Source organism: Morus notabilis, unplaced genomic scaffold (genome assembly GCF_000414095.1).
Source record: "Morus notabilis unplaced genomic scaffold, ASM41409v2 Scaffold453, whole genome shotgun sequence".
NCBI classification, from domain to species: domain Eukaryota; kingdom Viridiplantae; phylum Streptophyta; class Magnoliopsida; order Rosales; family Moraceae; genus Morus; species Morus notabilis.
The window spans coordinates 104,206-131,894 of NW_010362819.1; the positions used below are offsets into that span (position 1 = coordinate 104,206).

Below are 27,689 nucleotides of genomic sequence, written 5' to 3' on the forward strand. Positions count from 1 at the left end.
ACTGCCATATTTGTCATTGTGATTTAATCATCATGTAAATTACAAGTATTTTCCTGTAACAACAAAGAGTTATCTAATCTAAACATACGTAAAAAAGTTAAAAAGAATGCTCCTCTTTTAGCCATGTGTCAACCTCTCCTTTTTTCCTTCCTGTTTTGTTTTTCTTTTTTCCTTTTTCTATTTCTTTTCACTTTTAATTTCTTACTTTGTCCCTTTTTACTTAAAACTTACATACATTTTGGGCCTGTTTGTTTGCGTTTTCATTTTCATTTTTCACGGTTTTCAAAGTAAAAAAATGAAAACAGGTGTTAAAAATGTGTTTGGTGCAATTTTTTTTAAAAACAAAATCAAAAACGTTTTTGTCTTTTTGTGGAAATCAGAAAACGAAAAAAAGGTGTTTTCATTTTCTCGTTTTTCAAAAAAAATTTGAACTCAAGTTACAACTTTATTCAAATTTACGTTCTTTTGTAAAATTTGAGTTTAAACTTGAGTTTTAACTCAAATTTTAACTTGAGTTTGGGGTTAAAATTTGAGTTTAAGTTTTCCTTTTAACTCAAGTTTTTAAACTCAAACTCAAGTTAATGAATAATATTTTTTTTGTTATTAAAAATGTCATAATTTTTTTATTTTAATTCCGATTGAGATGATTTTTTTTCTTTACGTTTACAACAAAAAGACGAATAAAACCCCACCCATGTACCATATTAAAATTTTTCATCATCATTGTATTTTTATTAAAATACTATCCAAATACAAATTCAAGTTTTGACCCACCTAAACACAAACTCAAATAGATTCACAATTTAAATCATAACTCAAATGTGCATATCCAAACACAAACTCAAGTTACAATTTTAACTCAAATTATAACTCAAATTCAACTCAAGATCTACATTTAAGTCACCATAACTCAAAAATGTAACTGAACAAACCCTAAGTTTTCTGATACTTGAATTTTTCTTAATATAACTCGGCCAAAGAGCTTCAAATATAGTAGATTTCTATGTTACTATCTGTGTGTGTATGTGTGTATGTATGTATGTATACACTTAAATTATAATTTAAATTCAACAAGATCTACACTCAAACTACCATAACTCAAAAATACAACTGAATAAGCCCCCGATACTTGAATTTTTCTTAATATAACTCGGGCAAAGAGCTTCAAATATAGTAGATTTCTATGTTACTGTTTGTGTGTGTGTGTGTGTAAGTTGTTGATTATGTGGAACATACGTTATGTATGTATATGCAAGTTGTTGATTATGTGGAACATACGTTTTTCTAACAGGATAAGGGATTCGAAGAAGTGAAACCTGTGGTTGAAGCTCTGAAATCTAAGGGTTTCTCTTCACTTGGGGCCGCAGGCTTCTGTTGGGGTGGTCAGTTGGGTTTTGCTCCTACTTACCCCTTTTTGATTTTTGTTTTTTCACAGATAACTTTTTTAGATCTCTGTTTTTAATTTGTGTTCCTTCATCTATTGCTTAGTACTGGTTTTGTTAAGATAGTAAAAAGTTCCATTGACTTACTTGTTCCAATCAGTTGTATACGTAGTTTCCCCCATTTGATAAATTGTATTTTATAGATTGTTAGTAATTGGAGGTATAAACATTTTGTTTCTTTTCAGCCAAGGTTGTAACTGAAATTTCAAAGTCTAAATCTATTATTCAAGCTGCTGTGCTCTTGCACCCTTCCTTTGTCACATTGGACGACATTACAGGTAACGATTTCAGTGGCATTTAGAAATCATATGCCAAAATAAAATAACAACAACAGCAGCAATAAACAATAATAATCCTCTATAAATTGTATTTTTATTGTTTTAACTATAAACAGAAATAGAGAAGTGAGGTATATATCCATGTCAGCCAGTATTAACAGACCAATAATAAAAAGGTTGCTTGAAATGAACTATTATCTGCTTTTCCCTACTGCCATATTTGTCATTGTGATTTAATCATGTAAATTACAAGTATTTTCCTGTAACAGCAAAGAGTTATCTAATCTAAACATACATAAAAAAGTTAAAAAGAATGCTCATCTTTTAACCATGTGTCAACATCTCCTTTTTTCCTTCCTGTTTTGTTTTTCTTTTTTCCTTTTTCTATATCTTTTCACTTTTGGTTTCTTACTTTGTCCCCTTTTACTTAAAACTTACATACATTTTATTTTCAGTTTTTTCTCTTCTTTTTTTAATTTTTTTCTTCTTTTTGTTTGCTTATTGTCAATTTTTGTTTTTCCCCTAATATTCTTTGGTAATTCTTTTTTTTTTTTACAATATTCTTCTTTAAAATATTTTATTTTTCTCACTTTCTTTTAATTAAAATGATTTTTTTTTTAAATATCTTCCTAAGTTTTTTTTTCTTTTTTTTTTTGGTCGAAGACTCCTATACAACTTTAATTCTTTTTTGATGTGATTTTTGGAAATATTTTTTCCCTCTTACTTCAATTAATGGACTTAATTCTTATTTTGATACAGAATTAAACTTATAAAGTTATTTTTCACGTGCATAATAATATGTGGCTCAACTAATTAAATGATAAAAGGTTAGAAAACCGTTTTGCAGGAGTTAATGTTCCCATTGCAATATTGGGTGCTGAGATTGATGATTATTCTCCGCCGGCTCTCTTGAAACAGTTCGAGGCAATCTTAATTGCCAAACCTGAGGTATAGGTTACTAGGTAACAACTTGGTTTTCTTAATTATGTGACAACTTTTCATTACGATTTATTTTCTTATTTTTGGTATAGGTTGATAGCCATGTGGAGATATTCCCCAACGTTAAACATGGTTGGACCTTGAGGTACAACGTTAACGATGAAGCAGCTGTAAATTCTGCAGAGGAAGCCCATAGGAAGATGTTGGAGTGGTTCTCTAAGTATGTCAATTAGTGACGTTCAAATTTTCTAGCAAGAAAAATAAAACCGAATTCAAGCTAGATGGATCTTATTTTGATAAATTGCCCAATATTTCTGTCTTGTATGGTTCGGAGAATTGCACTTTGAATTATTGGTAGTGTTTTTGGCAAATAAGCAGGATTCAATTACGCGTAAAGATGATGAAGTAGCTCAAATTCTGATGGATTTTGTCTAGCGGCTTTTCCTTCAACTTATATGATAGATGTATTGATTTGGGCGCCTTAGAACAAAATTACTCAACTTATCTTTCAGAGTGTATAGATCTTAATATAATTATTTAATAAAATATAAAATATAAAAATATAAACTCCACTCTAAAATGATATTTGTCTCTTTTCGCCATTTGCTATAAGCAGTTGCATTTTCATTTCAGCTACAAAGTATAAACGTGCAAATTATTTCAGAAAGAAAAATGACCAAAAGTAACTATTTTCGACTCAGAACCATCTCCACTAGAACATCTATTTCTAACATAAAAAAGATGACTCGCCGTCTAAAACTAATTCAATAAATAAGGCTGGTAATTCCATCAGTATTATAGCTCATTACATTGTCCGGGAAGCAAACAAAAATAGAAGCTAATACTAGGGCACAAAGAAGGCTGGTACAGAAAAGAAACGTTAGAAGTGAAAAATTAAAAACCTAAGGTTCTTTCTATCGCCATTCGCTAGCCTTGATCACTTGAAACCTAAGTTAAGGTTCTTTCTATCACTAGTCTTGACGGTGAAAACATCATTTGAAGCATTTGGAATCCAACAAAGCCTCTCCCTCAAACGGCTCATGATCTTCAATCATCTGATTCACACGCTCTTTTTGAGCTTCATCAGTGATGTCAACCTTCTGCCACTCATATAGCTCCATATCATAACACTCGTCAATTACGAACTGAGGAATTTGTTGTCCGCGGAAGAGCCACAATCCCTTCACCTTGAAAGGTGGTCCTGAACCAATCACCAGCATCTTTCCAAATGCATATTTGCGAGCCAAATCCATCCGCTGCAGAAAACCACTCACCTTGTTCAAAGTCACATATGAGACAGTATTCTCTTCGTTGTACTTGTAATCACAAAACCAAAGAGAGTAGCCTTCTGGATCATACATGTCCCAGAATCCTGCAAAAGAGAGGAAAATAATAATCAGTATTCAGGTTAAAATTAAACAATCAATCAAGTCTTATCAAAGTCTGAAAGAGAAAAGGATGTCCATCAGAAGAGCATCCTTGAGTTAGGGATTACCTTTAATAGCAACTTCACGGAAGTTGGTTTTTGTGTTCGAGTAAAGTCTCTTCCATTCATCAAGAATCATCTTACTAGGAGGCAAAAGATCAAGAGGATTCTTTGGCTTGGGTTTGGGAGCCACTTCTTCCTCTGCAGCCGGCTCAGCTTTAGGTTTAGGTGCTTCTTTCTTCACTTCATTGTTGGCAACTTTCTTTGGTTCAACCGTGGCTTTTGGTTTGGCAGGTTCTTGCGCCTGCGAGGGCTTCTTTGCTGACTGAACAGGTGGAACAGATTCTGCTTGTTTCACATCACCCAATATTTTACGGAAATTTGGCAGATTGACCATGGTCCAGAAGTATCTCTCAACATGAGGAAAATCCGAGGTAAAGCTCTTGGTCATGATGCGGGTAAATCCCAAAGTTAAATTACATGTCAAAATTATATCAGCCAATGTCGCAGAATGTCCAACCAAGTAGGTATTGGAAGCAAGATATGTGTTCAAAGCACCAAGGGCTCTCTTCAACGCAGCAATTGTAGCTTCCTCAGCCTTTTTGTGCAGATTAAAAATAGCATAAACATGGTAAAAATCACAACCAGAAAGAAGCATAAGAAACTATAAAAGTATAATAAAACCATAAATGATGAAAAAGCTAACCGGAGGCAGGTAAACAGAAAAGCCAATTCGGGGTATAAACCAACGCAAAATATTGGTGTCAATCTCCAACGTTGCAAAATCAATCCACTGCTCCACGTGGGCCTGTGAAAACCATAAGTAGAGAAGGAAACAATCAAAGTCATAACAACAAGAACACCCCAGCCATAACTTTTCTCCACATATCTTGATCCAAAAAATAACCCAAACAATTTCGGTACGTTCATACAGCTAGGGGTGGCAATTCGTGTCACGTGTCGTGTTCGTGTCGTGTTTTGATCGTTTTTTTAAAATTTTCAGTCAACCCGAACACGACCCGTGACACGAAATTTTTTAAAAACCGCAACACGAACACGACACGACCACTTTACGAGCTGACACGACACGACCCGAAAATGACCCGTGACACAAAATTGACCCGTGAACCCGAAATTGACACGAAAATTGTATACTTTTATTTAGTTTTTTACATATTAGAAATAACTTAAAATTCATAACACACTAAATTACAATAACATCCATTGAAATTAAGCAAATAATAGTATAAGATTTTGAGTATAACTATCATGATATCACAAGTTCATAATAAAATTTAAAATATGAAATGAAAAATATATGTATTTTTTAGTTTTTTACGAGTTTCGTGTCGTGTTCGGTTAGGCGGGTCTAACCCAAAATTGACCCGTATTTTTTGGTGTCAATTTCAAGTCGACCTAATTCTGACCCGAACCTCTTTTTTCTCAACCCTAACCCGCAACATTCGTGTCGTTTTCGAGTCGTGTCGTCGTGTCGTGACCCATATTGCCGGCCCTACATACAGCAATTAATTTCATGAGTTTGAAGCACTTTTTTTTCTTTTTTTTTTTTTTTTTTTAAATAACAGTCAAAGATCAATACTATATCCACTATCCTTGCTTTGTAGCCAATGGATTCTGAAAATCTTCGTGGACATCAAAACCAAATAACAATTCATACTAATGCAAGAGAGCCTCAAGTCACTTACGTAATCAATCAATGAGGACCCAAAAAGAGGATTATCGGCCTTCAAGTGAGTAACTGCAGCAAGTAAATACAGCTTTATCATTGAAGAACTTACAATTTTCATATGCAGAATAAGGAATTCGGAGCTTGTTCTCACCATAGCGCGCAATGGCATTGCTCTCGAAGATAGGACCATCAGGTGTCTGCAAGACGGGAACCTACAAATTACATAAAGAAGGTTCTTTCAGATTAACCCTGACATATTCAGTGTCAAAGTAACAGAATTTATCCATACCAACCTAACCCACCTTTCCAATGGGGTTCATTTTGAGAAATTCCGGAGTTTTATTTGAAATACCCATCTCAAAATTCTTGACCAATTCAATCTTAACACCACTGTATTCTGCAGCAATAAGCACCTTGAAGCCATTTTTATTCGTATTCCCAGCGTACAGCACCTAAGTAGATGAAATTGCATAAGGTATGAGATAATCAGTTGTCAAAAAAAAAAAAAAAAACTTTTTTGAATTTACCCAACTTTGTTTCATGCTAATGCTGATAATGACAGCAATGGCAATGCCCTGTTCTATCTGACAATAGTAAGTTCTAACATTAAGCCTTTTAATTTCTTGGGCTATCAAAGGCCATGGATGGCCACTTTAATCAAATTAATTATAAGAAATTAGCAAATAAGTCTAAAATCAGTATGATTAGAAAAGCAGAGTCTTTATGAAATGTTACGTATGCATAGGAAATGTGGAAATGTATAAAAGAAAAGGCTCAGAAATGTTTACCAAAGCCATGGGTTATCACTTAACTGAAGGCGTTCACTTTCCGAGAGAGAAGAAAGAGAAGGATCTACTGAAAACAGACAGAAGCTGAAATGTTGGTTCCAGGAAAATGCAGAAGAAACTCGAATCGTTATTAATCGTTATGCCTAATGGATTCTATTATAAAGAAGAAGAAGAAGAAGAAGATGATGAAGAAGAAGAAGAAGAAGAAGATGAAGAAGAAGAAGAAGATGATGATGATGATGAAGAAGAAGAAGAAGAAGTAAAGTTACCTGAAGCTTAGACCTTAAAAAACTGTGAATTGAAAGCTAAGTGGGTTTTGATAACTGTCAAAAGGGGTTTAGGGTTTGTGGAGCCGAGAGGAATATATGGACGAAAGATTGGCGTGGCGTGCGATTCAAACGCTTCGCAGATTTTCAATTCCAATTCCAACGGAGATTTAACATTTTTTAAAAATTTTTAATTATAATAAAAAAAATTAAATGTGATATTTTTAAAAAAATTTTAACTATAAAAATTTAAAATTAAAAATTCAAGTCGGTAATATAAACGAAGTCTCAATGGCATCAAAACTTATTATTAATTACAATTTCCAAATAAAAATAAAGACGGTCTCGTCTTATCAGTATGATTAATTTTTTAATTGTTAAATCTGATTAAATTAAATTATATTAAAAAAGTATACAGATTAAATAATTTTTAATACAGATCTAACGGTTAAAAATAAGTTTAAAAAATAAAACTATCAATTATTTTATTTGTTTGTCCTAAAATTCCTATAAATCTATGGCAACTTGTGTATGCTATTTTCTACCATACTAGTAGGAAGTGTTGTCTAAGCCAATGGATCTATAGATTGATTATTTAACAGTTAAATCTATAAATAGGAGTAAATTTATATCTCGTGTTTTAGACTACATTGTCTCATTATAAAACGTAGAGTTTAAATTCCTTCGTCTCATATTAAAAAAAAACAAAGAAAAAAAGAAAAAAATTCCTCAAAATAAAAAAGGGGAAAAGCAGTGTCAATTACAATACGCGAGGTAGCATTTAAGCGTATTCCATGAAACATGTAAAATATAGACGACAATTCTTTTCTTTTTATTTAGAGAAAGTATAGTAAATAATAGATTTATAAAACTAAATTAAGTAAATAGTAAATTTTAGATTTATTGGAAATAAATAGTATTTTATTATGTAAATAATTCATTTACTATTGGTAAAAGATAATTTATGTGATACAAATTTTTATATGCGTGAAAAAAAAATCTTTTTTACTAGTCGAGAAAAGAAAATTTACGTTAAAAAAAATTTATACTCGTAAATGGTAAATTACCATTGACTTTAAATAGTTTTAATATCTACTATTTATTTTAATTATTTTTATAAATATGCTATTTACTTTATTTTTCTTTTTATTTAATGAAATGAAAAAGGCAAAAGATATATGAGTATAGATGACAATTTTCATTGTAGTTCCTTTGATTTAAAATTTTATTGTCGTGTCTGGAAGCTGGAGATGTCATTTATTTGACAGATTAAAAACATAATTTGACAATTATTAAAAAATTATATGAAAATTAAAAAAATAATATGACAGATTATGAAACATAATTTAATAGATTATGGAGAACAATCTGGCCCGCACCAGCAACCAATGTCGCAGGCGGAGACAAGATCTTATTTTTTAGTTGAAAATAGAAAAATAATTTGACAGATTATAAATCATAATCTTACAAACGCAGACGGCCAGTGACAGCGACTGAAGACTGGTGAACTTCACTCTTTTAATGCATTATTCCAAGATTTTTACTCTTCACTCTTGATTAATACCCTTTTGACTAATATAATTTTTTGAGTAAATGGTATTAATCAAGTGCAATGGGTAAAAATTTAAGACCCATACATTTTAAGGGGTATTTGCCTACTTTTCCTGACTTGAGAAAATTGATTGGTTCTAGTCTAAAAGGGTAGAAATCTATGGACCAATGTTAGCAGGCTAAACATCTAGGGGGATGATCTATTTAAATTTTTAAAAATATCCCTTGAAATAGAGCTTCCTTTTATTTCTAACCCTAAATAGCCCATATATTTATACCTTTTAGACTATAACTAGTTGAATTCTTTTGAGAGTAATCTGTGTGTTAAGTTGTAATTAACTAATTACCATACTATTATGAAAAATATAAAATCCCAAAGAGGAATCAAAATGAAAAAAAAAAAAATTTAGGGCGAGAAGCCAAGATAAAGTAAGAAAGGACTAAAATGAAGAAATAAATAAATTTTAGTCCAAAAGAAACAAAAACAAAAAAAAAAGTTTTAGGGCAAAAAGAACCAAAATAAGAAAAATAAAATAAAATTTTAGGACAAAAATAAAAAAAAGAGTCAAAAAAGGACTAAAATGCATAAATAAATAAGTTTTAAGGCAAAAGGAATAAAAATGAAAAAAATAAAAAAAAGGCACAAAAAGGACTAAAATGAAAAAATAAATAAGTTATAGGGGAAAGAAACCAAAACAATAAAAAAAAAATTCAGGACAAAAATATAAAAAAATAAAAAATTACTAAAATGAATACATAAATTTTAGGGTAAAAGGCAAAAAAAAAATAAAAAATTGAAAAAAAAAATTTAGGACAAGAAGCAAAGAAAAATTGTCAATAAAGAACCAAAATGGAAAAAATAAATAAATTTGAAGCAAAAATAACTAAAATGAAAATAAAATGAAATTTTAGGGCAAAAATAACAAAAATAAAAGGCTAAAAGGACTAAAATGATAAAATGAATAAGGTTTATGGTGAAAAGTAATAAAATAAAATAAAATAAAATAAAAGACTTAAAAAAAGGGAGAAAATTAAAAATAGTGCACTTTCAACTAAAAAAAATTACGTTGTTTTGGTTGAAAGTATACTATTCAATGTACACTTTTTTTCATTTTTTATATTTCAAAATGTATTTGTCTCATTTTTTCTTTTTTAAACACTAAATTGGTCTCCTAACAAAAAATTATAAGACCCTTTAAAAAAAACAATTATCAAGTACACAAAAAATTAAAAAACAAATAAAAAACTATGAATTGCACAGCACAAAAGTAAAAAACAAAAAAAACAAAAAAATACCAAACCAACCCTCAGGTTTTTTTTTTTTTTTTTTTTTTTGATACTCTTTCAATGCTTATTCAGCCGCAACTTTAATTTGATCAGAATTTGGATCACAAGGTGTAATCGAAACAAGTCTTCAACATGGAAGCCCTGAAATTAACAAACGCAAATTTGAGAAAAACATAGATAATGATAACAGAGAGAGACATTAAAATCGAAATATATACATTAATTTAGACATATGTGGTAAAAAACAACTTCAAGGATATTTTTTAAAACTTGAAGGAACGGTTTTAACATTATTAAAATATGGAGTTGTTTGGAGATGTTTCAGCCAAATTAATTTTATCCCATTTTTTTAGGAGTCTCTATTACTTTTTGTTATAAATAAGCTTTTGAAACTTATAAAAGTGAACTTCGTTATCATTCTTCAGTTGTTGCGTTCGCCTTGTTGTCGTTTTTCGATCGTGTGGACAATTGGACATCGTTGTCGTTATTCAGTTTTTCTTGCCTGACCTTATTGTCGTTTTCTAATGTTTTTGTCATTAGACTCATTTGTATGTTCTTTTATTGAAAGAGAAATTACAATTAATTAAAAACTAATAAATAGTCATGTCGGTACAATGCTAATGACCTATTAGAGGAACAGATGCACACTTGAGTCTTCTCCATTAACAACGAGCACATATAAAGCTCGAATTAAAAAAACTCCTCCCATCGAGATAGGATTTCGAGCACTCTAAGGATAGAACACCAAACCTTACAAAGGCAGGATATTTACAAGATATAGAAAAAATTCTAACCGGATCAAGACAACCCTATCAGGAGACATACAAAAGGCTTTAAGTCGATCACTAAAAACTAACAATAAACAGCAAAACAAATGAGGGTTGGATTGGAAAACCATCTCCCTTATTACAAACACAAAAATTACATAAAAAAACATAAAAAACCTTCGATGACTGCCGTTTGAAGCCTCTGATAAAGGGCAACCGGCCAATGGACAGTCAAGGAAGATAGCCGGCCAAGAGATCTCAGCCACAAAACGACAAACTTGTCTGGAAACGAAGCCTATCCGTTTAACTTTCAAGCTCCAAATTAGTTTAAATCCACCCAAACGGAGCCGCCGCACCATACACTACCATTGCTAATGAGAAGCTCCCGATGAGACGAGGTGGAGGACAAAATTTCATAGCCAGGAACCTAGCGACGCGCTCAGAGGCGGTCTCAGAACTCCATCCGTCATTCACTTTTTTTTTCTCTTGTTCGTGTGGGGGAGATAGAGAAAGTTGAAAACCTAGAATTTGTTTGGACTCATTTGTATGTTCAATTGTCAAAGTTTTGGTGGTCCCTTTTCAGTTTTAACTCGTTTGGCTCTTTACTCATCATTTTCTTATAATTGACGTTGTCTAGATTTTCTTGTCATTTCTGCCTTTTTTTTTATTTATTTTTATTGTTTTCGGAATTTGTTGTCCGATTCGGGGGCTTTTGCGTTTTTTAACTGTGGCTTTTCTATAATTCCTTGTTGACCGAATAAAATACAATTCAAAATATAAAATATGTTCTTTCCATAAACTCAAAAACAGGATATAATTTATGCTTAAAAAAAAAAAAAAAAAACCCTGAAAAATACAAGTGCATGCATATCCTACCAAAAGTTTTTACTTTTGCAGAGGAAGAATACTAGAGATGTAAACACAAATCATACACCAAAAACGCAAATTCTACGTCTTATCATCTCTTCGTGTTAGGACTTAGGAGGCGTGATCTTATGTCTTATCCCACCTGGTTGCGCTCTCTGTTTTTACCAGTCTTATTAGTTAGCGTCCTCTTTACGAAACAATTCTTCAACTTGTTTGGGCTAATTAATTCAAAAGCCAAGAACAACAATAATTGAGCATATTGTAGGCCCCACATAAATCTTTTATTTTTTTCCTCAACTAGTTATTTCAGTCTTTGAGGGTAAACTTGATCAACAGATTGACACATACATTTTGTCCTGATCAACTACTCGTTATAATTTAGAAGGAAAATGATAAAAGAAAAGAAAGCGGGTTTCTGACATTCTGCTCATCATCAGATTAAAAAGTAAAAAGAAACGATTAATTAAGGTCTCGTTCACTTCACCGATTTAAATTTTTAATTTTAAGTTTCTACAGTAAAAAGCTCTCAGAAAATGTCACATTAAAATTTTTTACTACAGTAAAAAACTCTCAAAAAATGTCACATCTCAGCTCGAATCGAAAATTTAAATCCGCGAACTGAACGAGGCTTAAGAAAGTTAAATATTGCATTATAGGCGAGGCTTTGGAAAGTCTTATGCATGCACGGGTGGTCTTGGGTCAAACTCAAATGTTTGTGGTCAAATTAAGTTCTTAGTCACACTCATGACGTAAGGAAGTTCGTGGCCAGACCTGGCCACGTACTTCCAAACGTAACCATACGTTGATGAATCTAGCCAGCAATTCGGAAAGGCCAAACTAAAGAAAAGTAAAAACTAAACACTAAAACTAACAAAAACAAACAAAATTAATGAAGGAAAGTTTCAATCCACAAGCATCTTCCTTCACATTATTAACCTTGTAATTGTCTCCTTTTATACAGTAGAACTGATCTTGTGTGTATATATATAAATACCCAACTAGGATACCACAAATCATACATCTATAAATTAAACAAAAGAAATTATCAAGGACTGGAAAGCTAAAGGAAAATGGAAAACAAAACCAAGTTCCAATCGCTTGTTGTAGGCGTTGAAGAAGATCATGAATCCGAAAAAACGACAGTGGCTGCTGCCCCTCTTCTTACTCCTTACAAGATGGGAAAGTTCAATCTTTCACATAGGTATTATAATATTATTAGTTATTCGTTTCATGTTATACGTTGATCACTAATACTCTTTGGTTATGTAATAATTAGAAATACTCATTAACTATTCTTATTGCATTCAGAATTGTTTTGGCGCCATTGACACGAGAGAGGTCGTTCGACAACCTTCCTCAGCCACACGCTATCTTATACTATTCACAGAGAGCCTCTAAAGGAGGTCTTCTCATTGCTGAAGCAACTGGAATTTCCGACACTTCTCTAGGGTAATTTTAAAGGAATATTAGATCATGGTGTATATTTTTGTGTGTGTTACAATAATCTCAAATTGACCCGCAAGTATATAATAACATTTATAGGTTCCCACATGTCCCTGGGATATGGACAAAAGAGCAAGTTGAAGCATGGAAACCTATTGTAGATGCTGTTCATGCTAAAGGTGGTATCTTCTTCTGTCAGATTTGGCATATGGGAAGGTCTTCCAATACAGGTCTGTTTATGATATAATTTCACTGTTATAGCAACCATAAGTATTAGCTAATTGCTAATCTAGATGTTTGATAATTTTACACTAACTGGTTTGGTGTGTGCATCTCATAATGTAGATTTTCAACCAAATGGTCAAGCTCCTATCTCGTCCACGGACAAGCCAATAAGCGCGGAGCTACACAGCGATGTCATTGAGCTGCCAAAATTCACACCTCCTAGGCGGCTAAGAACAGAAGAAATCCCTCTCGTTGTCAATGATTTTAGGATAGCCGCAAGAAACGCTATTGAAGCTGGTAATTATTTCGATCAATTTCTACGCGAATTAATCTTGTAATCTTTAGTTGCTATGAAATTTTCTACGTAGTTAAGTTGTTAATTATATGTGGATTCAAATATGTTTTTGCCCCCTACAATTCCATAGGCGTGCCTACATAAAGAATATCGATTGTTAAATCATAATGGAAATTAAATATACTTATTGTTATTCTTAATTAAATATACTTATTGTTATTCTTAATTAAATATACTTATGTGTGTGTAGGTTTTGATGGAGTTGAGATCCATGGAGCTCATGGCTACCTAATTGATCAATTTCTTAAAGATCAAGTAAACGACCGAAAGGACAAATATGGTGGGTCCTTGGAGAACCGTTGTCGCTTTGCACTTGAAGTTGTTGAAGCCATTGTGAACGAGATAGGGGCAGATAGAGTTGGAATAAGACTATCTCCATTTGCCGAGTTCAACGATGCGAAAGACACTAATCCGGAAGAGCTAGGGCTTTACATGGCGAAATCCTTGAACAAGTATGGGATCCTCTACTGCCACATGGTCGAGCCAAGGATGACGATGACTCTAGATGTAAGCAAGACCGACCTTAGTCTTGTGCCAATGAGGAAGGCTTTCAAAGGTACCTTCATTGTTGCGGGAGGTTACACCAGAGATGACGGGAACAAAGCAGTTGCTGAAAATCACGCTGATCTCATTGCTTATGGACGTTTGTTCTTGGCTAATCCGGATTTACCAAAGAGATTTGAGCTTGATGCGCCTCTAAATAAGTATAATAGAAACACATTTTATACACCAGATCCTATCATCGGTTACACTGATTACCCATTTCTCACGAACACTATCTAAGTACTTGATAGTTGGTGCGTATAATGTGTAAGGTCCTTGAGGGAGGATTTATTTTAAATTGTACTTTTTTTCGTTTTATAAAATTATTCTATTGTAAGATTTATATTTCATTATGGCTTTCAGTTAAAAATCAATAAAGAGTGTCGTTTTATCATTTTTATGACGAGAAATGTGGCTTAATGAATTTCATGAAATCCATAATTCTCAACAACAACATCCAGCATGACACACAAGACCCCTTTTACGTCACCTCATGCACAACTAGACTCGCACTGTCGCACACTCCCAAATGTCCGACCTTTCTACACCGTCAAGGCGCGATCCAATCCGACTTCCCTCAGAGCCATGGCGGCGCTTGGCTCGGGCTGACTATATTTGATAAATTATAATAACGATGTTCGATTCGAGGGACGAACTCGAAAAGATCTGAAAATGGCACCCTAAATACGGAAGACATGAGCAAAGCGCGGTGCACGTTGGGGCCCAAATACGGCTCTCTTCCTGAGGAAGTGGCGCCGCACCATCAAGCGGCTCGGATCACCGTCAGGGCGTCTCCCCATTGGAAGCGACGCCATGCATTCGCTTGCGTACATAGGCGCCGTTGAGGCTGCCTAGTCGGCTCGGCTCGCCCTGCCCTAAATGCGCGTACTAGACATCGACGGCGGCTTCACGGCTCGCCAACAGTTCGAAGAAGCGGCTTCGAACATAAGAGCCGCTATGCAAACTTATTTGCGGAAATAATATTTTACAGAAAAATTATTCAGTTTCGTCGGGTCGTCTTTCTCGTTAGCCGCCAATTCATCGAGAAGCGTGTAAGGGGCGAGAAGAGAGAGTTTATATAGGTTAATTTAGAAGAATTATTGAGTTGGTATTTAGTTGAATGTTTCGTAAATTCTAAGTAATTTTAGAAGTGTTGTTAGTTCCAAAGTACTATTAGGATGGGGTTCATTAAACTATGAGGCTGAGATGTTGTTTGTCTTAAGAAAATTATCAAAGCGAACATTTAAGGAAATTTATATATACTATAATTTTAGTGTATTAACTTCAATGTTTTTTTTATGTTAAGCAAATGTATATAATTTAAGTTATCTATCTATAATCTATATAAGAAGGGAGATAATAGCTTTTTAAAAGCTTTTCTTCTTGTTAGCTTGCGAGCTTCTTTTTTTTCTGGTTTAAATTAATAAAGCATTTTTCCTTCTAATTTATTCCTTCAAAATAATGTTTCTTAAATAGTTTTTCATGTTTTCTTCTAAAATATTATTTACGAGTATATAATAAATACGTTGTTTAACTAATTACCCCACCTTACTCGCTTGTTTTTGTTTTTTTGTAATCTTTTAAAAGGTACAACCGACTAGTTAATTTTTCAACACACTAAAATTGTACGATTTGCCCCTTTTAACTTGAATAACATTTTTAAATAGTTGTGATATAATCGTCTGATAAGATCTTTACATTATTGTTAAATGCTACTAAGTATAAAACAAATTATGTGTATTCAATACAAGTCATAAGATATCATAAAAATATAACACAAAATTAATTAATTTTAACTGGTTTAATTATTTTAACTTTCCGATAATATCACTCAATTACATTTTGTCTCATATGTTTTTATTTGATAATTATTTATGAAGAGTTCTAGCCATAGTTTATGTAGAAGTTTCAAAGACTTTTAAAAATAAGGAGAATATGAAAAACATATCCAAACAAAAGAGCATGTGTTTTGCATGCATGCAAAAACATTTCCATAATAAACCATCACGCAACTGGAACCAACTCATGTGTCTCCTTTCATGCACCTCTAGTAATATTGTGATACGTCAATTAAAATATCACGTCAATTAAAAGATTCTTATTACGTCAATTAAAAAGTCATGACGTGACATGTTATTATTGAAGGACACCGAAGGAGATAGAGAAAAGGGGCATATGAACTCATTCCCATGCAACTACAACTGCATGCGTATTTTTTGCTGTAATGCGTACGCATGTTTCAATTTTAATTTCAGCATGAACTAATAAGGTTTTCTTTTTGCATGGGACCTCCCTCAACTTTGATGGTGGGGCGCACAGCCCGTTGGCACCTCCCTCCAGCATCAACGTCGTAGCCATCCACCACAAGATCTGGTGACCTCGAGGTCTCAGTGATGGTGACTTCAAGAGATAGCTTCAAAATCGCTTCATGTGACTCGGACACTCATACAACATCGTTTAGAAGCACCATGTTTTTGTCTTTTCTTTCCTTATATCAGATATCGGATTCAATATACTCTTAGAATTTTAATTTTGATTTTGTTTGTGTGTGCGTGTGTGAAATTGATTCTTGTAATTGTAATTTGTTTGGGGCTGTTGTCTTTGGTTTCTTTGTTAAGCTTGGAGTATATGTGAGAGAACACAGCTTGGCGTTTTGTGTTTCTGGGTCAATGGAAAACTAATATAAATATTATATATAATATCAGGTAGAAGATTCGACACTAGAATCCCTTTTGTTACCTCTTTGCATGAGATAGATTTTGATTAAATTTCAAGGAGAAAGATAACTTTTACAAATTTCCTAATGTTGCCCTTATGAATTGCCTATGTGTGTGGCACATGTCAATTTCTATTAAATTGTTGACGGAGTTACTGAAAAGGCCACAAATTAGGATTTTAATACTGTCAAGAATTTTTTATGAGGCCAATTAATTGCCAAGAATTTTAATTCAAGAACATATACAAAGTTGCTAAACACGTAAAATTTAAGGAGTGTCTTGTAAAAAAAAAAAAAGTTAACTAATAAATTTACCTCGTTCGTTTCACTGATTCGAGTTTAAAATTTAAATTTTACTACAGTAAAAAGCTCTCACAAATAATCACATCTAATTTTTTTACTATAGTAAAAACTTTCATATATAATCACATATTAACTCAAATTTTAAACTCAAATCAACAAAATAAACTAGACATAAGCCTCACTTTCAATAATGCACGCCGATTATATTTGATAAATTATAGTAATGACAGTTCAGTCTTTGAAAAGAATTGTAGCCCTGTTTATTTCGCCGATTCGAGTTTAGAATTTAAATTTTGTTACAGTAAAAAGTTCTCAGAAATAATCACATTTAATTTTTTTACTATAATAAAAAACTCTCACATAAAATTACATCTCAACTCAAATTATAAATTCAAATCAGCAAAATAAACGGATGATGTTTCACTCATTGCAAAACACAGTGTTTCGGGTGTAGCATTCAGGAGCTTTTCTCTATCTTCTCTCTCAGCAAAGTGATAAAAAATGACAGCATGGAATCGTATTATTGTTTTTCTTTTTACCGCTATTTGATCTGTACCTTGCACGGACTGTTCTGGCACAAGGCTAGATATTTTATTGACAGCTGTAACATTCTTCAGGGCATCAGACCCACTAAGTAAATAACGACAAAGAGCATAGTGCATACCATGTTTTGCATTTCCTTGCTTGGGTTAGTTGGAATGTTAATTCCAAAGGAGAGTGACTGGCTATTGCTCGTACAGAACCATCAACAGTTTTGCGCATTTTTTGCTGCAATTTGTTCTAATTTTTATAAAAACTCCTACACCCCAATTTTGTTGATATTTATATCGTTTAGTTACTGATTAAATTTTTTAATTTGAGTTAAATATAATTTTATTATGAGAGTTTTTTATTATAATAAAAAAATTAAATATGATTATTTTTAAAAATTTTATATTGTAATAAAATTTAAATTTTAAATTTAAATTGATGGAAATAAACGGGGCAAAAAATTTATCATTACCCTTAGTAATTATAAAACATTTATTAAAAGTGCCAGCTCCAAATCAAATCAAACCCACCCTACCTTTCGTTGTATAATCTATAATGGGTTTAATAATTATAAGAATTAAGTCAGAGTTCAAATCAGAATTTTTAATTAAGAAAGTCAAATATTGCATTATCGGCGAGGCTTTGGAAAGTCTTATGCATGCAATGGCGGTCTTGGGTCAAACTCAAATGTTTGTGGTCAAATTAAGTTCTTAGTCACACTCATGACGTAAGGAAGTTCGTGGCCAGACCTGGCCACGTACTTCCAAACGTAACCATACGTTAATGAATCTAGCTAGCAATTCGGAAAGGCCAAACTAAGGAAAAGTAAAAACTAAAAATTAACAAAAACAAACAAAATTAATGAAGGAAAGTTTCAATCCACAAGCGTCTTCCTTCACATTATTAAACCTTGTAGTTGTCTCCTTTTATACACTAGAACTGATCTTGTGTGTGTATATAAATACCCAATTACTAGGATACCACAAATCATACATCTATAAATTAAACAAAAGAAATTATCAAGGACTGGAAAGCTAAAGGAAAATGGAAAACAAAACCAAGTTCCAATCGCTTGTTGTAGATGTTGAAGAAGATCATGAATCCGAAAAAACGACAGTGGTTACTGCCCCTCTTCTTACTCCTTACAAGATGGGAAAGTTCAATCTTTCACATAGGTATTATAATATTATTAGTTATTCGTTTCATGTTATACGTTGATCACTAATACTCTTTGGTTATGTAATAATTAGAAATACTCATTAACTATTCTTATTGCATTCAGAATTGTTTTGGCGCCATTGACACGAGAGAGGTCGTTCGACAACCTTCCTCAGCCACACGCTATCTTATACTATTCACAGAGAGCCTCTAAAGGAGGTCTTCTCATTGCTGAAGCAACTGGAATTTCCGACACTTCTCTAGGGTAATTTTAAAGGAATATTAGATCGTGTATTATATACAATATGGTGTATATTTTTGTGTGTGCTACAATAATCTCAAATTGACCCGCAAGTATATAATAACATTTATAGGTTCCCACATGTCCCTGGGATATGGACAAAAGAGCAAGTTGAAGCATGGAAACCTATTGTAGATGTTGTTCATGCTAAAGGTGGTATCTTCTTCTGTCAGATTTGGCATTCGGGAAGGTCTTCCAAAACAGGTCTGTTTATTATATAATTTCACTGTTATAGCAACCATAAGTATTAGCTAATTGTTAATCTAGATATTTGATAATCGTACACTAACTGGTTTGGTGTGTGCATCTCATAATGTAGATTTTCAACCAAATGGTCAAGCTCCTATTTCTTCCACAGACAAGCCAATAAGCCCCGAGCTACGCAGCGATGCTACTGAACTGCCGAGTTTCACGCCTCCTAGGCGGCTAAGAACAGAAGAAATCCCTCTCGTTGTCAATGATTTTAGGATAGCCGCAAGAAAAGCTATTGAAGCTGGTAATTATTTCGATCAATTTCTACGCGAATTAATCTTGTATTAATCTTTAATTGCTATGAAATTTTCTACCTAGCTAGTTAAGTTATTATATGTGGATTCAAATCCATTTTTTTTCCCTAAAATTCCATAGGCGTGCCTACATAAAGAATATCGATGGTTAAATCATAATGGAAATTAAATATACTTATGTGTGTGTAGGTTTTGATGGAGTTGAGATCCATGGAGCTCATGGCTACCTAATTGATCAATTTCTTAAAGATCAAGTAAACGACCGAAAGGACAAATATGGTGGGTCCTTGGAGAACCGTTGTCGCTTTGCACTTGAAGTTGTTGAAGCCATTGTGAACGAGATAGGGGCAGATAGAGTTGGAATAAGACTGTCTCCATTTACTGAGTTCAACGATGCGAAAGACTCTAATCCGGAAGAGCTAGGGCTTTACATGGCGAAATCCTTGAACAAATATGGGATCCTCTACTGTCACATGGTCGAGCCAAGGATGAAGATGGCTATAGAAGTAAGCAAGACCGACCTTAGTCTTGTGCCCATGAGGAAGGCATTCAAAGGTACCGTCATTGTTGCGGGAGGTTACACCAGAGATGAAGGGAACAAAGCAGTGGCTGAAAATCACGCTGATCTCATTGCTTATGGTCGTTTGTTCTTGGCTAATCCAGATTTACCAAAGAGATTTGAGCTTGATGCACCTCTAAATAAGTATAATAGAAACACATTTTATACACCTGATCCTATCCTCGGTTACACTGATTACCCATTTCTCACGAACACTATCTAAGTACTTGACAGTTGGTGGGTACAATGTGTAAAGTCCTTAAGGGAGGATTTATTTTAAATTGTACTTTTTTATTCGTTTTATAAAAGTTTTCTATTGTAAGATTTATATTTCAGTATGGATTTCAGTTAAAAATCAATAAAAAGTGTTGCTTTATCATTTTTACGTTAAAATATATGTTTGCCGTTGAAATAGTTTGGCTACAGCCGATGGTTTATTAGCTCTTTAAAGAGTCAGTTTGGGATCGGTTGCTAATTGCTAGCAGAGGGTACGGGTTAGAAAAAAACTAGCTTTGTATAAGTAATTATTTCTTTTATGACATTTTTATTTTCCTTTTACGACATCTTTTTTGATTATATGTATTGCTCGGACACTGCGGGTAATCTCTTTATAGTTAACGTGAACAATTCCTCCTCCGTCTCTATTTCTTTTTCATCCTGTTACTGATGCTTTTTGGTTTTGTAGTAATTTCTTGTTATGGCATCTTCCCCATACTGTCTTTTCAAGTATTTGATGTTATTCTCTTATTCTTGTATGTCGTTGTCCTTCGCCGGTCTTGTTTTTGCATCTATTGGGTTTTTTTTTTTACCCTTCCTGTTACTGATGGCTTTTGGTTTTTGGTTTTGTTGTAAAAAAAAAAAAAAAGTTTGAAATTGTTTAGCCCCTGTTCATTTAACTAGTTTAGCACAATTCACCTCAGCTCGCATAGTTTAAATTCGTGTTTAGTAATTACGCAGTTTGAATTATATTTCTCGTTTGAATGAAGTTAAACTATTTAACTTAGAGTTTAGTTCTTCGTTAAGTTCAACCGTTCAAATCTTTTTTGAACAGTAAAAAGGTACCAACTTTTTCTGTTTTTTACACTTACCAAACACAAATTCAAATTTTATTCATTGTTCAGATTAAAATTTTAACTGTATATCCAAACATCAATTCGAACTACAATTTAAACCACACAAGTCAATTCTTTTTGTTCAAACAAAAAAATTCAACTCAACAAAATTTGAACCAATGAACCAAACAGCGGCTTAATTTCTTATAGAAAGCAAAGCAAAAGACCTTTAGCTTAGTTTCTTATAGAAAGCAAAGCAAAAGACCTTTAACACTTCGTTGATCTAACAACCAAATCAACCACAGACAATTACAAACATTCAGCAACTTGTTTTATATATTACCCATGCAAGGAAATTCTAGCAAGTCTTTGCCGATTCAGATTTCTGTGGATTTCAAAAGGCAACTCAATTATATATACTAATAGAAGGTCAAATCCAATAGCGTGAGCCTTTTCTTCTTCAACAACACGTACCCATGCACGTTTTAATTTTTAATTTTCATACATATGTGTATATATATATATATAAGTCCATTAGAAACAAAATAATTTGCATACCCAAATATAAACCAACCCCAGTCTGATTAATTTCTTTCTAACCTTTTTTCTTTTCTACTAAAGCAGTACTGCATGGCAAGTCAACAATTAGTGCAGTAAGCAAATGGGTTGAGCCCCCAGAGCCTCCAAGCCATTTTGGGCTCACCCGGGATGAAAGACAGGAGGGTCACTACCTTAACGAGAAATGTGGCTTAATGAATTTCATGCAATCCATAATTCTCAGCAACAACATCCAACATGACTCACAAGACCCCTTTTACGTCACCTCATGCACAACTAGATCACTCGCACTGTCGCCCACTCCCAAATGTCCGACCTTTCTACGCCGTAAAGGCGCGATCCCATCCGACTTCCCTCAGAGCCATGGCGGCGCTTGGCTCGGGCTTTGACTGCGCGCCAGTCGGGCTGAGATCGAATCGGTCTTGGCCCTCGGAGTATCTCCTGACCGAATCATCTTCGCCATTCCATGTAAACCGGAGTCCCACATTAAATACGTTGCGAGTGTAGGTGTTAACCTAACGATGATCGATTCGAGGGACGAACTCGGAAAGATCCGAAAGTGGCACCCTAAATCTGGAAGACATGAGCAAAGTGCGGTGCACATTGGGGCCAATATACGGCTCTCTTCCTGAGGAAGTGGCGCCGCTCCATCAAGAGGCTCGGATCACCGTCAGCGCGTCTCCCCCATATTGGAAGCGGTGCCACACATTCGCTTGCGTACATAGGCGCCGTTGAGGCCGCCAAGTCGGCTCGGCTCGGCTTTCCCTAAATCCGCGTACTAGACATCGGCGGCGGCTTCACGGCTCGCCAACAGTTTGAAGAAGCGGCTTCGAACATAAGAGCCGCTATGCAAAATTATTTGCGGAAATAATATTTTAGAGAAAAATTACTCAGTTTCGTTGAGTCGGCTTTCTCGTTGGCCGCCAATTCATCGAGAAGCGTGTAAGGGGCGAGAAGAGAGAGTACTGAGAGAGAGTTTCTATAGGTTAATTTTGAAGAATTAATGAGTTGTGTTGAAGCAAAAACAGTTGTGACGTAAAGTATTTAGTTGAATGTTTCGTAAAATTCTAAGTAATTTTAGAAGTGTTGTTAGTTCCAAAGTACTATTAGGATGGGGTTCATTAAACTATGATGAGGCTGAGATGTTGTTTGTCTTAAGAAAATTATCAAAGCGAACATTTAAGGAAATTTATATATACTATAATTTTAGTGTATTAACTTCAATGTTTTTTTTATGTTAAGCAAATGTATATAATTTAATTTATCTATCTATAATCTATATAAGAAGGGAGATAATAGCTTTTTAAAAGCTTTTCTTCTTGTTAGCTTGCGAGCTTCTTTTTTTTCTGGTTTAAATTAATAAAGCATTTTTCCTTCTAATTTATCCCTTTAAAATAATGTTTCTTAAATAGTTTTTCATGTTTTCTTCTAAATATTATTTTGTTAAATACGAGTATATAATAAATACGTTTTTTAACTAATTACCCCACCTTACTCGCTTGTTTTTGTTTTTTTGTAATCTTTTAAAAGGTACAACCGACTAGTTAATTTTTCAACACACTAAAATTGTACGATTTGCCCCTTTTAACTTGAATAACATTTTTAAATAGTTGTGATATAATCGTCTGATAAGATCTTTACATTATTGTTAAATGCTACTAAGTATAAAACAAATTATATGTGTATTCAATACAAGTCATAAGATATCATAGAAAGATCACACAGTATTAATTATTTTTAACTGATTTAATTATTTTAACTTTCCGATAATATCCTTGAATTACATTTTGTCTTATATGTTTTAATTTGATAATTATTTATGAAGAGTTCTAGCCATAGTTTAGGAAGAAGTTTCAAGACTTTTAAAAATAAGGAGAATATGAAAAACATATCCAAACAAAAGAGCATATGTTTTGCACGCATGCAAAAATATTTCCAAAATAAACCATCACGCAACTGGAATTAACTCTTGTGTCCCTTTTCATGTCCTTACAATACGTCAATTAAAATGTCATGTCAATTAAAAGATTCTTATCATGTCAATTAAAAAATCATGACGTGACATGTTACTATTGAAGGATACCGAAGGAGATAGAAAAAAGGGGCATATGAACTCATTCCCACGCAGCTACAACTACACGCGCATTTTTTGCTGTAATGCGTACGCAGTTTTCAATTTTAATTTCAGCATGAACTAATAAGGTTTTCTTTTTGCATGGGACCTCCCTGAACTTTGATGGTGGGGCGCACAGCCCGTTTGCACCTCCCTCCAGCATCGGTGTCTCAACCATCCACCACAAAATCTGGTGACCTCGAGGTCTCAGTGATGGCAACTTCAACAGATAGCTTCAAAATCTCTTCATGTGACTCGGTGGTGTTCATACAACATCGTTTAAAATCACCATGTTTTTGTCTTTTTTTTTCCTTATATCAGATATCGGATTCAATAGACTCTTAGAATTTTGATTTTGATTATGTTTGTGTGTGTGTGTGAAATTGATTCTTGTAATTGTTTGTTTGGGGTGGTTGTCTTTGGTTTCTTTGTTAAGCTTCGAGTATATGTGAGAGAACACAGCTTGGCGTTTTGTGTTTCTGGGTCAATGGAAAACTAATATAAATATTATATATAGTATCAGGTAGCAGATTCAACACTAGAATCCCTTTTGTTACCTATTTGCATGAGATAGATTTTGATTAAATTTCAAGGAGAAAGATAATTTTTATAAATTTCCTAATGTTGCCCTTATGAATTGCCTATGTGTGTCGCACATGTCAATTTCTATTAAATTGTTGACGGAGTTACTGAAAAGGCCACAAATTAGGATTTTAATACTGTCAAGAATTTTTTATGAGACCTATTGCCCAGAATTTTAATTCAAGAACTTATACTAAGTTGCTAAACACGTAAAATTTAAGGAGTGTCTTGTAAAAAAAAAAAGTTAACTAATAAATTTACCTCGCTCGTTTCACTGATTCGAGTTTAAAATTTAAATTTTACTACAGTAAAAAGCTCTCACAAATAATCACATCTAATTTTTTTACTATAGTAAAAACTTTCATATATAATCACATATTAACTCAAATTTTAAACTCAAATCAACAAAATAAACTAGACATAAGCCTCACTTTCAATAATGCACGCCGATTATATTTGATAAATTATAGTAATGACAGTTCAGTCTTTGAAAAGAACTGTAGCCCTGTTTATTTCGCCGATTCGAGTTTAGAATTTAAATTTTGTTACAGTAAAAAATTCTCAGAAACAATCACATTTAATTTTTTTACTACAATAAAAAACTCTCACATAAAATTATATCTCAACTCAAATTATAAACTCAAATCAACGAAATAAACGGATCCTGTGTTTCACTCATTGCAAAACACAGTGTTTCGGGTGTAGCATTCAGGAGCTTTTCTCTATCTTCTCTCTCAGCAAAATGATAAAAAATGACAGCATGGAATCGTATTATTGTTTTTCTTTTTACGGCTTTTTGATCTGTACCTTGCACGGACTATTCTGGCACAAGCTAGATATTTTATTGACAGCTGTAACTTTCTTCAGGGCATCAGACCCACTAAGTAAATAACGACAAAGAGCATAGTGCATACCATGTTTTGCATTTCCTTGCTTGGGTTAGTTGGAATGTTAATTCCAAAGGAGAGTGACTGGCTATTGCTCGTACAGAACCATCAACAGTTTTGCGCATTTTTTGCTGCAATTTGTTCTAATTTTTATAAAAACTCATGCACCACAATTTTGTTGATATTTATAAGACCCTTTAATTGTTGATTTAAATTTAAATATAATTTTATATAAATTTTTTATTATAATAAAAAAATTAAATATAATAATTTTTAAAAAATTTTTAACATAATAAAATTTAAATTTTAAACTAAAATCAGTAAAATGAGCAGATCAAAAATTTCTCATTGTCCTTAGCAATTATAAAACATTTATTAAAAGTGCCGGCTCCAAATCAAATCAAACCCACCCTACTTTTTGGTTGTATATCTATTATGGGTTTAATAATTATAAGAATTTAAATTAGAGTTCAAATCAAAATTTTTAATTATAATTTTTAAAATTTAAATTTTTTTTTTAGAGAAAAACACTAATCATCGTACCTTTGCCGACGTGATTTTCATTAATTGTTAGTGTGGCTACGTTGATCTTTCTTTTAACTTCATTCGATTACCGTGCACGTGAACTCTTCCTACAAATATCAAAAATAGTAATAAATAGTGTGTTGGAAATTAATTCAAAAAAGTGATAAACTCACAAAATGATACTTGAATTTTATTGAAATATTGTTCTAAATAAAGAGAGCACACTCTTACAACTCTCAAATATTTTTCCTCGGCAAACACTCTCACACACAGACAAAGCTATACATGCTTTGTTCATCACCCTCTAGAAGCTTTTTGCTTCTTTCTTCACCGAGAATTTCTTCATGGGTAGTTATAGTACAGCCAAGAGCATCTACCATGTTATAATTAATATGCCAATTATGAATTTAGAATTTGAGTGTAAAAATATTATCTAATATAATGCTATTTATTGTGTTAAATTTGTCATATTCTATATTTTGTGACAAATTTTTCACCAAGTATAGCATATAATAAATTTGATATTTGATTGTTATTGGTTGAAATATTTACATTTTTATGTAATCATTAGAACTTTTGTATTTTCAAACTATTTTAAAAATAAAAGTTTACTTTTACAACTTTAAAGCTTATAATTATGAAAAAAGTAAAATTAACATATCAAATAGCATTATCAATTGAACACAACTAAAAATAATATATTATATCATACTTTTAATGTTAAATATACAATTAATATTTACATTTGATCTTATACCAAACAATATTTTAATTAAGTAAATTCACGAACCACACAATAGACAAAGCTTGGTTGCCACATACGCCACGTAGTCAAAAAACTTATTTCTCATCATTTCCCGTCACGTGAATGCAATGTATATAGTTTAAAATAATATAAGTTACCGTTCATTTTATAGATTTAAGTTTTCAATTCAAGCTAAAATGTAATATTTTTTGAGAGTTTTTAACTGTAAAAATTTAAAACTGAAAACTCAAATCGCGAAATGAACGAGACCTAAAGTTTCTATCAACTTGGGCCGTGTTGGGTCGTAAAACAGGTTTATAATTCAACAAAGTGCTAAATTATAATTAGAATATTTTCAAGATCTCCTTATAAATACTCACCCATCATTTATAGCTACATATATATTTTTCCACCTGTTGATACCAAGCGGCATGGCCAGCCCACCAGTCTTATTCTCTGCCGTGGGGTTGAGCCCCAAGGACCGCCAGGCTATTATTGTTGAAGCACCCACTGTTAGAAACAAAGTTACGCATTTACTCAAAGATGGCTTAACTGGTTTCATGCAGTCCCTAATTCTCAACCACCATCACACTAAAGAACCATTTTACGTGCTTGATTTGGGTGTCGTCGACAACCTTATGGACAACTGGACCCGGTTTCTTCCCATGATTCGACCTTTCTACGCCGTCAAATGCAATTCCGACCCGGCCTTACTCGCTGCCATGGCCACACTTGACATGGGTTTCGACTGCGCCAGCCAGGCCGAAATCGAATCCATTTTGGCCCTTGGAGTTTCACCCGGTCTGATCATATTCGCCAACCCTTGTAAACTCGATTCTCATATTAGATACGCAGCCAGTGTGCGCGTTAACCTAACGACATTTGATTCCGGAACAGAAGTCGAAAAGATCCGAGAATTTCACCCCAAATGTTCTCTTCTTATCCGGATCAAACCTCCGGATGACGGCGGATCAATGTGGCCGTTGGATTCCAAGTTCGGCGCGCTACCGGAGGAAGTTGAACCGCTACTTCAAGCGGCTAAGGCGGCTCAGCTCCCCGTGATCGGCGTGTCATTCCATATCGGAAGCCGAGCCGCCTGCTCGCGTGCCTACGCTGTCGCCATTGAGGCCGCCAAGAAAGTGTTCGAGGCTGCAGCTCAGCTCGGGATGCCGCCGATGAGAGTATTGGACATCGGCGGCGGCTTCACGGCTGGAATACAATTTGAAGAAGCGGCTTCAACCATAAGAAACGCTCTTAAGACCTATTTCCCCCACACAACAGGGATG

General features: G+C 33.4%; 5 protein-coding genes across 6 annotated transcripts in view; 4 read left to right on the forward strand and 1 right to left on the reverse strand.

The window, feature by feature from the left end:
- The window catches only part of LOC21394889 (endo-1,3;1,4-beta-D-glucanase), a 5,483-nt gene extending 2,439 nt beyond the window's left edge, over nt 1–3,044 (forward strand). The window contains exons 6-7 of the mRNA XM_024168793.1: nt 2,568–2,668; nt 2,752–3,044. Coding sequence (XP_024024561.1) covers nt 2,568–2,668; nt 2,752–2,892 — 242 coding nt within the window. The 3' untranslated portion in view covers nt 2,893–3,044. The remainder of the gene's footprint in view (nt 1–2,567; nt 2,669–2,751) is intronic.
- A 341-nt stretch (nt 3,045–3,385) lies between these two features.
- LOC21394890 (elongation factor 1-gamma) lies at nt 3,386–6,951 on the reverse strand. Of its 2 annotated transcripts, none has more exons than XM_024168782.1 (8): nt 6,833–6,951; nt 6,564–6,630; nt 6,078–6,227; nt 5,927–5,987; nt 5,792–5,844; nt 4,792–4,893; nt 4,155–4,683; nt 3,386–4,031 (listed from the first exon to the last, which is right to left on the reverse strand). In XM_024168782.1, exons 2-8 carry the CDS (start codon nt 6,570–6,572, stop codon nt 3,652–3,654), a joined length of 1,284 nt encoding a protein of 427 aa, XP_024024550.1. In that variant the 5' UTR covers nt 6,573–6,630; nt 6,833–6,951; the 3' UTR covers nt 3,386–3,651. The 2 variants fall into 2 exon arrangements, with proteins under 2 accessions (XP_024024550.1, XP_024024551.1); XM_024168783.1 differs by having other exon boundaries at nt 6,564–6,647.
- Nucleotides 6,952–12,337: 5,386 nt separating this feature from the next.
- Nucleotides 12,338–14,242, forward strand: LOC21394891 (putative 12-oxophytodienoate reductase 11). Its single transcript, XM_010102977.2, has 5 exons — nt 12,338–12,502; nt 12,610–12,750; nt 12,844–12,974; nt 13,090–13,266; nt 13,515–14,242. Exons 1-5 carry the CDS (start codon nt 12,372–12,374, stop codon nt 14,105–14,107), a joined length of 1,173 nt encoding a protein of 390 aa, XP_010101279.1. The 5' UTR covers nt 12,338–12,371; the 3' UTR covers nt 14,108–14,242.
- A 4,209-nt stretch (nt 14,243–18,451) lies between these two features.
- On the forward strand, nt 18,452–20,164 carry LOC21394893 (putative 12-oxophytodienoate reductase 11). The gene is made up of 5 exons (XM_010102979.2): nt 18,452–18,592; nt 18,700–18,840; nt 18,950–19,080; nt 19,196–19,372; nt 19,572–20,164. Exons 1-5 carry the CDS (start codon nt 18,462–18,464, stop codon nt 20,162–20,164), a joined length of 1,173 nt encoding a protein of 390 aa, XP_010101281.1. The 5' UTR covers nt 18,452–18,461.
- A 6,670-nt stretch (nt 20,165–26,834) lies between these two features.
- LOC21394895 (ornithine decarboxylase) overlaps nt 26,835–27,689 on the forward strand; it is a 1,860-nt gene continuing 1,005 nt past the window's right edge. The window contains exon 1 of the mRNA XM_024168807.1: nt 26,835–27,651. Coding sequence (XP_024024575.1) covers nt 26,835–27,651 — 817 coding nt within the window. The remainder of the gene's footprint in view (nt 27,652–27,689) is intronic.

Bases quoted from the DNA above. Each gene is read 5' to 3' on its own strand.
- LOC21394890 (XM_024168782.1), bottom strand. The intron at 4,894-5,791 runs GTAAGTGACTTG...TGGTTTTCACAG, and splicing joins GGTCCTCATTGATTGATTAC to GCCCACGTGGAGCAGTGGAT. The intron at 4,684-4,791 runs GTTAGCTTTTTC...CTGCACAAAAAG, and splicing joins TTTCTGTTTACCTGCCTCCG to GCTGAGGAAGCTACAATTGC.
- LOC21394891 (XM_010102977.2), top strand. From the start codon at position 12,372: ATGGAAAACAAAACCAAGTTCCAATCGCTTGTTGTAGGCGTTGAAGAA. The intron at 12,503-12,609 runs GTATTATAATAT...TATTGCATTCAG, and splicing joins AAGTTCAATCTTTCACATAG to AATTGTTTTGGCGCCATTGA. The intron at 12,975-13,089 runs GTCTGTTTATGA...CTCATAATGTAG, and splicing joins GGGAAGGTCTTCCAATACAG to ATTTTCAACCAAATGGTCAA.
- LOC21394893 (XM_010102979.2), top strand. From the start codon at position 18,462: ATGGAAAACAAAACCAAGTTCCAATCGCTTGTTGTAGATGTTGAAGAA. The intron at 18,593-18,699 runs GTATTATAATAT...TATTGCATTCAG, and splicing joins AAGTTCAATCTTTCACATAG to AATTGTTTTGGCGCCATTGA. The intron at 19,373-19,571 runs GTAATTATTTCG...ATGTGTGTGTAG, and splicing joins AAGAAAAGCTATTGAAGCTG to GTTTTGATGGAGTTGAGATC.